The sequence below is a fragment of the Drosophila takahashii genome, chromosome 2R, assembly GCF_030179915.1.
Source record: "Drosophila takahashii strain IR98-3 E-12201 chromosome 2R, DtakHiC1v2, whole genome shotgun sequence".
Classification (NCBI taxonomy): Eukaryota; Metazoa; Arthropoda; class Insecta; order Diptera; family Drosophilidae; genus Drosophila; species Drosophila takahashii.
This window is the reverse complement of record NC_091679.1, coordinates 24578662-24591878: the sequence shown is the minus strand read 5'-3', so window position 1 is coordinate 24591878 and position 13217 is coordinate 24578662. Positions and strand designations below refer to the sequence as shown.

Here is a 13217-nt window from a genome sequence, read left to right as displayed (position 1 = left end):
CGAAAAGAAAGCAAAAGTATCTGCCAAAGGCGTGTCTCACTTGGCTCTATGAATCATCTTCCCCACACAGAACCAAAATTTTACTATAGATTTTTAATGTAATATCACAAGGTAAATTTTTAGTAAAACAGTCCTAAATTTTATATAAGATTTAAACCTACAATTTTTGAAAATTATTCTTCAAACTGGTTTATCAACTAAAATAGTTTTAGTATCGATCATATATTTTTTCTAAGTGCAAAACAAGAAACTAATAAATTGAGCTTTTTCTGGCCTGCTATTTTTGGAGATCGTTCTGACGCCCACTCACCTGCCACATCAAAGTACCGATCCCACGTGCTGTGGCCCAGACGATGACTCTTGGACTCCTTCAATGCGGCATGACCATTGCTGAGGCTCAGGCTCAGTTTGTTGTTGTTCCGATCCATGGACAGGGAGCCGCCGTAGGGCGTCTTGCGCCTCTTCACCGAGGTCCGCTCCAGCGTCCGCTCGAAGTCGCTGCACACCTCGTCGAGCGCCTCGTGGAGGAAGGCCCTCGTCTCCGGGGGACTGATGGCCGGCCGATGGCGCTGATGGTATAGCCCCGCATCGCTCTCCACGCCGCCGCGAAGGGAGGAGCAGGTGGAGGAGGCGGTTCCGAAGGGCGATTCAGATCGGGGCGGTATGCTGCCGTAGGTGAAGCGCGGCACGGACGACGAGCGCGGTCGGTAGCACGGCGTCGTGTTGTACGACTGCGACATATTCAACGCCCCTCCAATGGGGCGTGGCGAATCCGGTTCGCTTTCATGTGAGGCCTGCATGCGAAATGGAAAAGGTGACAAGTTAATTGCACGTGCAGTTCCGGGAGTTTGGAGATAAAAGCCAAAGACCACCCATTGGCAGTGATGAAAATAGCCATCAGCAAATTACATTTTTTCTTTGAAATTTTTGAAATGTTATCGAGCGCACGAAAATTCGAAGTTGTGTATTTCTAAAAATTTGTATTCTAAATCTTAATTGATATTCAATAGCATTAAGTTTTAAAAGTTGTCTTTTGTAATATTTTAAAATTGTTGCCATATAGATTTAGATATTTTAAAAGGATTAACTTTTACAGCTTTATGATTTACCTATAAAGGACCATACATTATCTATTCATCTGATGGTCTAAGTTTAAAATTAAATTAAAAGATTGTTCGTCCTTTAATGTTAGAAAAGGGAATGCCTCTTAAGTAAAAAGGATTACAAATACAATGATAACCTTTTTTAAATCAAATATTTTAATCAATACCCGGTGGAGAACCTACCTCGCTCAGCTTTCCCTGGACCCGAGACTCCGCCTGCCAGTCGCCGCCAAAGAGGCTCTCGAATCCCAGCATGAACTCCATGGACTTTCGCGATCTCCTCCGGTCCCGCCGTCGCTGCTCCTCCTCGCTGGGCTTCTCGTGGGCCAGAGCCTCGCAGTAGCGCACAAAGTCCAGGTCGATGTGGTAGCCATAGGGACAGCAGTTGCAGCTGCGCACGGATCGACTCATGCCCGCAGGAGCGGTGTTGGCGGAGGAAGGGGCTGGACGAGCTGCAAGATGAAAAGCAAACATAATAAAAATAAGAATCTCGGGGATATCTAAAGGCAGACGCGGTATATCTTAATGTCACTACCAAGGTCACGTCAGCGTTCGATTCTTGGTATTGACCAGCGTCGAACCACAAAAAAGGTATATTTTTCTGCGTCTGTGCAGCGCAGACGGAGGAGGCCACACCTGCCCTCCATCAAACACGTTTTGGATTTGGTAATCCGAGCAGCAGGTACAGAGGCGCAGTTCTCGGAATGACCGTCTGTATCCGCGAGATAAATTCGTGCCTTATTTATGCTTAATTGCGCCTTATAATAACTAATTTCGGTTAATTTAGATAAACCACTTTTTACTGGGTGAATCATTTTTAACGAAGCAATTTGAGTTATTTGCTTTGGCATTGGCGTAAACGATTTTGTAATCGAGGAAAATAATAATTAAATAATGATCCAAGTAATGGGGTTTAATAGTCAGCACAGAGTTTTCTCAGACGAATACAAAGGCTAAAAGCAAACACCGCCATAGTTTGTTTGATTTTTATTTTATTTATTTATTATGCCTGCTTTGAACTCACTTTCTTGCGGAATTTTTGCCCCGTACCAGAGCCACAAAACCGCTAGCCAAAATAGAATCCAAATCATTTTATGGTTACTCGAGTTTGCACTTAAAACATTTGAAATTCCTTCAGCTCTTCGGCTGACCTCCGATTCTTCGATAGTACTGTGCTTGTAAGCAATGAATGAATTCGGAAAATCAAACGCTCCACTCCTCGGAAAAGCCTTCAACAAACTGACCGGCCAACGAATCAAATTCTCACTTGGTTCATCATGCAGCAAATTAAACGCGATAAGATATCGGAGCATTTAGCCACGCTTATCAAGTCGCCAAGTATAAAGCTCTATTCCGTCGCCATCTGTTGGCGAACCGAAAGCGGTTCGGATTTAAAAGTGCAAAAGATACTTTTCACTTTTCATTCATGAAAATAAAAGCATCGGCGTGGGTGGAAAAACGCGTCGTTTAGGACGTGGGCGTGTCTAGATTGTGAAAGTGTTGAACGAGCGGCTTATACGTGTTGGACCGTTTCAAGAGGTCGCATATTGATGAGCTCGAGTGGCCGTAATTAGCAGGCGGCTCCATGGCCACGGCCAAATCCGTTCGCCGGCTTAATTATCATCGGCCGAATCACACACACCCACCCACAATCGAACACTCTTAATCATATAATCACACAAACTATTCAAATTTGGCGCGGCTTCTATATTTTTTGGATCTTGTGGGCGGACAAGGAATGTGGCTCCATAAATGTCCCCTAATTGTGGGGTATTAAATACTGTCTGCTTGTCTAAAATGGAAAACATTTTGCTTTCCAATAAAAAAATTTAAAAATATGTTGTTAACATGAAAAGTTTAATAACTGATTGGAATCTTGTAACCATTAATCAGTATAATCATTATAACTTTCTCATAAAATGGCCAAACTAAATTACTTCTGAGAATTGGCTAAGACAATCTGTATGCGGCAAGTTTACAACTTCATTTGGCCGACAATCTGCCAACCTTATAAGGGCGCCTACATACAGTCACATAAATCGCATTGTCGCACCCGACTCACATAAAAATTAAGAAATTAACCCAGCTCGATCACAACAGTTGAATTACGATCATGCTCGCCGGGTCCGTGTCCACATGTCCCCTGTCCCATGTCCCAATCATCATTATCATGATCGTTCCCATGTTGATCAGACCCCTCTTGTAATGACTACATTTTCGGCGTAGGCGTATTGGTGAATGATGCAGATGCTGTCCAGCATACAAAATGAACTCGACATGTGAATGAAATGGGAAAGAAACCCAAATTCAAGGATTAATATCGAAGTTGACATACCCTACAGGCACTTAATACCAGTGGTCGGCAGCGTCCTATTAAGGGAGCATAAGGAATTGTTCTGCCCATCCTCTGCCTCTCACGCCAGTGAGCTGCACCGTGTGAATTACTCTCGCAAACATAAAATATATTGTGTGCCGACCGCTGCTTTATACTTATAAATTAAAGAATTCCAAAGTTGTTATTCAACTTGCAAATTTCTCTGAAGTCCTGATATACCCTTTAGCCAAGGGTATTGGAACACCAAATCCAAACTGGTTGCCCAACTGACATGTGCGCAATTTGCTCATATGGGGGCTTATCTGAGGTAGGCGGCATTTGCAGTTGCAGCTGCCGGGGCTAATGAAGCTAACGGTGCAAGAGCTGCTGCGACCACAGCCACGAATTACCGTAAAGCGCAAAAATTGAATTATGCAAAACACGTGCAATGCTGTTCGATCTAATTGCATGCCCCAACTCACTTGACAGGCGACCAAAAAAAAGACAGAGCCAAAAATAAAGTAAGTGAATAATGGGTATATTAGCCATAATCAAGAGACTCCGTTCTTGAAGAAATAACTATAATTTTTAATTAAGAAAACTAATAGAAGCCTCTTAAATGTAAGTAATTGATATATTAGCCATTAAAGAAATCGCATTTTTTTTACATGTGTATAGAAAGTCTAAAAAATATTATTTCCGCAAAATTTTGTATTGCTCTCCCGAGAGTATGGGAAAATAAGTAAGGAAGAAAGCAAATTAAAACAGTATGATCCTCATTAAAAAGAATATATGGGACGTTCCATGTCAACCCAGCCACCCCCCTTTTTTATTTTTTTTGTATAAATATATATATATTGTTTATTAAATACTGTCAGATAACATATATATATTTTTTAAATGTTCTGATGATTTATTTATTGAAATTAATTTTTTATATATTTTCAAAAGTCAATAAAAAATGCCATTGAAAAAACGGGTCTTTAATGTTCTCATATTTCCTTCATGGATTCCATCTTTTCCTCCACACCTCATGAGTTCCCTTTAATTTTTTTAAGTGCTCCCTAGACGGGATTCGCCCTATTTATGACTGCATTTTAATTACCCAATTAAAGTTGTCCCTTTCAGTCGGCTACTTGCGGTTGCTGCAGTTGTTTATGGCCTTTTGTTTTTAATGATTTTTCAACGTGTCATAAACTTTTGTCGTTTTTAGGTTTCTTCAAAATTATGGTAAACACTTCGTGTGTGGCTAATGAGTTGAAATCGCGGGCTGTCTGACATTTACGCACACGTTGCCCATTTTAATTGCTTCAATTAACGCTGAAGTCAAAAATCAAAACCTGCCACGCCCACCGCCAACTAAACTGTCAACTCACATCCGCTTGTCATAAATTGGCCGAGGAAAAAAGCCCGAATTATTTGGTATCGAGGAAAATATTTGCGTTTAATACGCAAACCAGTTTGGTCTCAGTTTGGCTTAATTAAAAGTTGCATTTTTGGCCGAAAGGGGAGGACTGAAGTGTGGGTCTTGCCAAAATTGATTTTCATAAAGGAGTCGAAATAAAAAATATTTCATGGGATTAGAGTGGGTTGAAAAAGTGCGTTGCGGCGCCGCTGTGACAAATTTGCCTTTTCGGCCAAGTTAAGTGTATTGTTAACACGGCTCAACACAATTGTGGGTGTTGGCCCCACTTTGCGGATTTCAGCGGGGGCGTTAGGTTGACCCACATCCGATCTTGTGGCCAAAGCTGCTGCTGCCGTTGTAGAATGTCAGCCATGTGGGCCTGAGACACGTTTTCAGTATTACTTTTATGGCCCAGGCCCCCACGCTGGGTTTTTTTAACTTACCATTTTCCTCAATGAAGGCGCGTTGACTTCGCAAAACCAGCGACCTGAAACGAATCGGACCAAAGAAATTCTTGTTAGTGGAAATTGGCAAATAAAGAAAACAATATAATGAAAGATTGCAGGGCCTGCACAAACAATAACAAAGAAAGTCTCTTGCGAAATGGTAGAAAACACGACAACAGTATTTGTCTTTGCTATCATTTAAAAATAAATCAATGCACCAAGTGCACGGAAAAAAATTGTGATGTAGATGATACACCTATTTAATAAATTGTGTTTTGTTGTTTTTAAGTCTTCTTTATTAAAATATTAAAAAAATATACAACTTAATATCCATACCTAAAAATCAAGCTGTTTTTATTAATTAAAATGTATTCTATAAATCTTTAATCATTTTCCAGAATAAAATTATGTAAGAGAGTGGTTATTCTAATACTAAAAGTGATTGTCCTAGACTTTTCTTCCTGTGCAATCAACACGGAATGCGACAAATGCGTAGATACCGAAGACACACAAACAGAGCGACAGATAAAGATAGAAATCACACTTGCTATAGGGAAGAAATTATAATAAAATATATCAAGCTGTCAGCGTTTTGAGTTCTTGTTGACGCCCCCTTTGTTTGGTATTTGGAAACATCTTTGGAAATATATTTGTGCGTGCGCCACAAAATCCAGTATAATCTATTTGCCCCGCCAACCGGAGGAATGGTTCTCGTCCAGCCCCATCCCCATCACCTTCCCCACCAGAACTCATTAGTGAACTTTGCCGCCCTGATCCCTACTCCAATTTTCCTTGGCTTTCCTGGAAAACGTAACATGCGTGCTGCATTTTTCATTTTTCCACTTTAGTGGAAGCGGAAACTGCAATTATTTATAATTTGTTTTGGGTCCCAATGGGTATTTGAGTGCCTGTCCTCGTACCCCTCGTCCTAAATTATCCCAATGCAATTAGCCAAAAAAGCCTTAGGTCTTCGTGCATTATCAAATTAATTGCCTGTCATGTTTTGGCCAAAACAACAGCACTGCTGATTTAATGGCATTATAAATAAAATAAATATTTGTGAAGGAGTCAAGTTGAAAGCCGTCTGGCAATTTGCTGCCATATTTCTCGAGTCATTTTTCACGTTTCCATCTTTTTGGACGATTTGAAAATGTATGTAAAATGAAAATTTATGCGTCAACTGATTTATGCGGTTTCGCTTTATGCATGTTACATGAATGGAAAAGGCCTGACATGGACCCACTCCCCCCTCGAAAAAGTTGCATTCATGTGGAACGGTTGCGGCATCGCGTATTTTTGGACTGCGGACCAAATTAATATGCGTGTTTATGATTATGATACACGAAACTCGTTGTTTTTATGTTCTGCCTTCTAGATTTGTCTAGCCACAATTTGTTGCGGCTTTTCCTTGTTTACGCCGGCCGTTTTCATAATTAGAAATTATTATAATTGGATTCGGTTTGCTTGAAAACATTGATTCATGGGTTGTGGAACACTCTTGAATTGTGACATTTTATGCAGAAAAATTTATGGAACTTTCAATAAGTGTCAGTTAGAAATAAAAACCCAATAGTAAATTAGAGTACAAATATTATAATCAAACAAAATCCTACAAGCGTTTGAAAAATCTATTACAACTTGTCTGGAAAACACCTTAATTTATTGATTTCAGCTCAATGCCACACAAACTCGCACTTAAGTTCACACCTTTAACACCTCCATAAGAAATACACATTCAAAAAACAACATCCGATAAACACTATATAATACACCCGCACAATTTGGCGAGACTTCCTTTCCGTTCGGATTGCGATGATATCGATCTGCAGATCCATTACTGGTATCTTTACCTCCAGAACCGCTTGACGGCTTCCTGTTCGGTGGGCGTCAGGTGGGTTATCTTTTCGGCAAACTTTGACTCATCGTAGCCCCCGATTACGGAGTCGTGGAGAATCATATCGCCGGCGTTATTGGGTCGACTGCTACTACTCATACCCACTGCATAAGCGATTTCTTAATGGCCTTTACTCGAGGGCTTTCTGCGATGGCATTTAATTAGCATTTGGCTCTTTGGTTTGGCTTATTTATATTTAGCTAATGGAAATTCTATGCCAAAATTAATTAACTCCGAAAGCGACAGACGAAAACTCTTTGCCCCGACAATGTGGCATTTGGAGAAACACTTTTCATCGCCGTTGCACTTTTAGTTATTTTTCGGCTGACTCAGAGAGCTTGTAATTTTTTTAGATTTAGTTTCACGTTTTGTGGGGCTTTTTGTCGTGTTCCGTTCGGATTTCTTTCTGTGCGAGTTAAACGCTCCGCGCTCGAAAATCGCTCGAATCGAACTGAATGCGCCGGGAGAAAAACTTCACGAGTTCGCCGCCTGAACTTTATGCTCTGTAAATGTGAGTATCTGTGTGTTTGGCCCTCGTGTGCGTATGCGTTTCTGTGTATCTTTTGTATTTGTTTTGGTTGTCGACTTTGTTTTTGTTTGCCGACGATCGTTAAAGAACGCTGGCTGCCGACAAACCAATCCGAGAACCACCCAAAAAAAAACTAAAAAAAAACTAAATAACCTAACACAATGCCAAGTATACATTTGTTGTTAGACTGTTTTTGCTTTTAGCCCGAAGCTTGGCTCAAACGAGAGAGCTATCGATACGATAATTAATAAATATAAGTAAGTGACTGCTTAGCAGCACGAAAACCAGTTCGTAACGAGTCCGCTCCGACACCCAAACAACCCGATGCCGATTCCAAGTCCAATTCCCAATCTGTGTGGACGCCCGATAAGCGAACTTACACCTGTACTGAGAAAAATGTTTGTTTATGTCATGATCAATTAAGTAGTTATAGTTCTTGGTTCAGTATTACCTTTGGATTAATCAATACTTTTAAAATATAGGATATCTTGAAATCTGATATTTTATTCATTATATTATTAATATTTGGTAATGTATTTCAAAATGTAGTTAATGACATTAAATCTAAAAAAGAATTTGTTCCACCAAAAAATTACTAAAATGTAATCGAGATAACTTTCTTTCTGTGTAGTTTTTGTATCTTAGTATCTGAGGGGTCTATGTAAAGTTCTCGTAGCGGAAGCATTTGCCATGATTGATGAAGTTAGAAAGGTGTCGCCCTATCCTGGCTGTTTGATCTTTCACCGAAGGCATCATTAAGTCCCACAGAAGCTGATTTAGAAAATATAGTTGCTACACCTCAAGTGAGATATCTTTGGGACAAGACAGGTCATTAAGCAGGAAGATATTCCGGTTAACTAATTTAAGTTGACAACGGAATGCGTCGACTTTAATGAATGTAACACGGGTAATCCATGAAATTCTGTAATTTTTCATACTTCCTAGACGTTACCTCATCATTCATAAAACCTGGCTCAGAATGAACTGCCAAAAAAAACCAGTAGTTGTACTCACAGCGGGTCACAAAAGCCTGGGAATTGTGAAAAAATGTTTTATTATTTCTAGACAAATTCCTTTGTGTGGGAAGAGTGGGCAGAGAAAAGACCCTGCGGCCATTAGAAATCGATTGGGTGTGACGCATAAATAATTGCAGCAATTTATTACCCCATTAAAGCAATGAGAGAATCCACTAACGCATAATTAAAAGCCGTGAAATCCACTGGCCAAAACACTAAACTTGTTTATGAATAGCAAAAAATAACAGTTCGACAGAAACGGAAACCGGCTCACTTAACGTTTTGCGTTGAAAACACACAAACCCCATAGACGCCGCGACACTTTAGTAGAAATTCTCGACCAGCTCATAGGGCACGAAATTTTGTTAGCGCGCTGCTCATTACTGCCGCAAAGCTTATACAATATTCATATTTCCGTAGAAAAAAGCCAGGCTAATTAACATAAATTACAAAATCAATGCTCGCGGGAAATACTAATTATGAAATAAAACGATCATTTCATGGACTCGCACTCTGTCGGCTACTTCGGCCACTCGGGGTTCAATAGACGATCCGCTGATAGGCTTTGACATCGATGTCTTACCCTATAAGGCGACAATTGTGTAAATAACGAACAATTGATAGTTGTTGTCCGCAGAGCAAACATTTAATTACGTTTATAAACATTTTGATTAGAGAATGAGAGGCGCATTAGTGATCATCAGCGGTGGATGGATGCAGCTATTCAATTGATCACGATGGTCACAGTGGATAAGGAATACAATTATAAACTATTAAAATATATTTTTTATTCGCGAAATCGTTTGTCATCCCAAATTATTGACTTTAAATGGTATACTAATTATTTTTCCGCCATTTCATACCAAAAACGTGTTTAGTTTGATAACCATTTCAATTCAAATAAATAAATTACAAATTAATTCCATTTAGTTTCGTTTTCAGCTAATATTCAAATGAAATGCAAATCTAATTCACTTCCAATTCAAACTCAAACAAACTTCAAATTAATTTCAAGATTTAAGATACCACTTTAAAAACTTTATCAACGCAGGGTATTAATATGCTCGCATTTTTTTAATTTAATTAATATGAATTCCATTTATAAAATAGTTTGTTATAAAAATACAATTTTAAACTAGATTCATAGGGGGAAAATCCATTGAACACCTTTAAAAACTTAAATATGTATATATACATATATATGCTTGAGTGTCGGTAAATAGATCTAAAGTGCCGTACAGCAACAGAGTTGCATGACATGCAGTTTGACATATTGTAATGACTATATGTAAGTCTTCTAAAAGTGCGTGCTCGTGCTCGTTATCGGTCGACCTGTCAATGTGTATGAGTCGACAATATGTTTATTTATATTTATTTCACTTCGAGAGTAAAGTTCGAAAAGGGAGACAGCCGCATTCGAGCATTGACAATGTTGGCGTTTGTGGCTGCTTTTTATGGATGTTGTTCTGACTTGTTGGTGTATTAAAAGTAATTATAGTTTTCCTGTGCCAGTTGAATTTTACAGAAAAATAACGGTATTCGCTCAAATATAAGTTGTATCCCCCAATGGCATATCTTTTAATTTATTTTATATTCCCATTGAAATAGTTCTAAACGCCTGTCCCATTATCAGGTCATCAAAAAGCTCTAACAAAAGATATAAAATTACAAAGGGGCTCGTCAGTTTATTTTCACTTAGAGGGCTTTCAATAGATTTTAGTTTGACCCGTCGAGTCATTTGATATTTCATTTTCCCTGGCTCTCATTAATGTGATTGAGTTGTTTTCCCGAAATGTTTTTCCCAGCTGTTTATAAACAGCCCAAAAAGTGTGAAGCTCATGTCTCCATCTTCAAGGCATTGTTCCTTTCTCGGTGTTTTTGGGTCATTTCAATCAACACCTGTCAACCGGGCCGCATCTCATGCGTTGGCGTTGTCTAGACGGGGTGGAAAATACAAAAACTCACACGACTGTTGAAAATCAATTAAAAGAAATTGCTGGCCGCAAGGCACGAAGAAACCATTCTCGGTTCAAGGCATATCGACACTTTCGCTACAAAAAAAAAGGAAAAGAAAAACGCGATACTTTTTTGCATATCGATAAACGGGGTTTGGCGTTTATAATTTATGCGATTTGGTGCAGTTTACGACAGGCTAACAAATTTTTGCAGCAACCTCCCCATGTGGCCAGCCGCTCGGCAGCAAGAGATACAAGATGCAAGCGCAAGATACAAAACGCCGCCAGGGGCAAGCCATCAAGGCCGGAGATGGAGTTTTTCAGGGGGAGCTACAAAGGGGTTCGGGTCCATAGATGAAGTCTTACGACCGCCGAAAGCTATGAGGCGCATAATCGAAAACAGAATTGCGGTGAACGCGTGCGCCGGAGCCTGACGTCAAAGTTGTAAATTATGATATAGCATGTTATAGCCATGACGGCGATCACCGATCGCAGATCGGGTCGTCCACGGGGGGCGGTATGCTGCCTGGCCGTAAATATAGTATTTGAGTTAATTGCAAACGTTTGTAATCGTTAGGCGAAAAGGTGATCGCCTTTGACGATCATCACTTCGGACCGCACCAGCGCCACCCACTTATTCCGCACTGAAAAAATTAGATCATTTCAGATATAAAAGTTTTCTCTTAAAAGATAAATATAATTTAGTGTAAAACATAATAAAAAAGGTATAATAAGATAAATTTGTATCATATCAATTCTTCATGAAATGTTTTTAAATGTAAGCAAATAAATTTGTTCTTCAAAAACTATTTTTCCCCGTGCAAGCATTATTATTGCCAGCTCAGGCGGCGATTTATCAACAATCTTAATGCAATTTCAATGCCTTCAATTGTGAGGTTATCGTACGTATCTTGACTGTAAATCAAAGCCATGAAGCACCATTGCATCACTGGCAAAATATTTCCCAGCCGGACAGCGATCGTTAAGCGAGCAACTATTAATGAGAGAAAGATCACTGGGGTGGGGGTAAATGGGGATCGACTTTTGAGAGATACTCAAGCGACAAGTCAGTGACAGATTGTGAGAGTTGAGCTTGACATTTGGCTGGCAGATATGCGATTTTTTTTTTAATTTGCCATCGGGGCGTATACGCAATTTGCATACGACAAGCTACAAAACGACTTGAACTGATGACGATGCCGCAGTTAAATGAATTTGGCCCGCCCCTTAATTGGTTAAATACGTTGTTATATCATCCGATAACTGATAAACAAATGGCAGCAAACTGAACCCTGAATGGGTAAATTAATTAACTTTGAAGCATTGCAAAAACATTGTGCAAATAAGGGGATTAAGATGGTTTTAAATGAAAAAGTTTCCCATATATAAATACAAATTTTTATTAAAAATGATATGATTTTCCTGAAACTTTGGCTTTACTTCCCTAAGTTTATGGCAAAGCCATAAGCGATTTTCTCCCCCCTTTCAATTAATAAATATTAACGCCTTTTGCATTGATTTTACCCCTGGAGCCATGAATTTGTCTTCCACTTGGATCTGGGCGTATCGGGTTTCGTAATTGAATTTCAATCGGTGAAAGTAAGTGGCAAACTTCATACTCGTACCAACGACCAAGGCAATCAGAGACTGCAAATATTCCAACCACTTTATGGCCGAATCGTGAGCGCATAAACAAAAATTGAAAATGAGTTTCAACATTTGCCGAATGTCCGCTTTGAATTGCGCATTTGGAACAGGTGGACTGGGGAACGCTTCTACGAAAATTATGCAAATATTTGGAGACCAAAACGGATCAGCGAGGCAACGCAAAAAAGGTGACAGCATTATCGATACGGCGTCGTTAGAAGTTACCTTTTGTCCAAAGTTTGTGTGTCATATGCAAACGAGGCCTGGCAAAAATAGAATACGAAAATTGATATTCGATAGCCGAAAAAAAAGGCGAACCCGCATGGAATGCTGCCGACAAGTCAAGGGATGGCCATAAACTGGCGTGTTCCGAAACTATTAAACAAATCACTTTTGTTTTAGCCCAAGAGTCTCGAGTTACACTCACCCCCTCAAGAGTCATTAGCCCACTTGACCGCAACAATGGGAAATCACCTCAACTTCAGCCACCACAATGGCGATGAAGTAATTTTATTATATGTATCTTAACACTTAAAATTATGAACAAGAAAAAATGGGTACATTTGCCCTAGAGCATAATGATTCGAACAACAGATTCGCCAAAGTTTAACCTTCCCAGGTGTGCCAGCAAATAATAATTGAGCAGACAGCGACATCGGACCACAAAAAATAAAAGTCATAATAGACATGGCTCAGACAATTGTCTACCTCTGAGCGGAAGCACTTGGCAAGGTTGAGAGCTGGAGCTGATTTCATTCATCACCAAAAATAAAACACACATAGCCTCTACAAAAACAAAAAGACTCAAACATAAATTACTTGCCAATTGCAGGCACACAAAACCCAGACGCTTGACGCATGCATAACGAGCTTTTGACTTACTTTTTAGTCAAAACAAAACGCGAACT

The 13217-nt window shown here is 39.6% G+C and overlaps 1 protein-coding gene across 4 annotated transcripts in view; it reads right to left on the bottom strand.

Annotated features, from left to right (window-relative positions):
- Kank (kank) overlaps positions 1-13217 on the bottom strand; it is a 28768-nt gene that overhangs the window by 9814 nt on the left and 5737 nt on the right. For 2 of the 4 annotated variants that reach the window (XR_011418213.1, XM_017141914.3), the window contains exons 1-4: positions 7119-7384; positions 5266-5309; positions 1287-1555; positions 311-794 (exon numbers count right to left, since the gene is read on the bottom strand). Coding sequence is in view for 3 of the 4 variants with exons in the window: in XM_017141914.3 (XP_016997403.2) it covers positions 311-794; positions 1287-1555; positions 5266-5309; positions 7119-7261 (940 nt within the window). In the remaining variant the exon portion in view is untranslated. Of the gene's footprint in view, positions 1-310; positions 795-1286; positions 1556-2127; positions 2210-5265; positions 5310-7118; positions 7385-13217 lie in introns of those variants that run through there. The other 2 variants (XM_017141916.3, XM_017141915.3) reach the window with 2 other exon arrangements.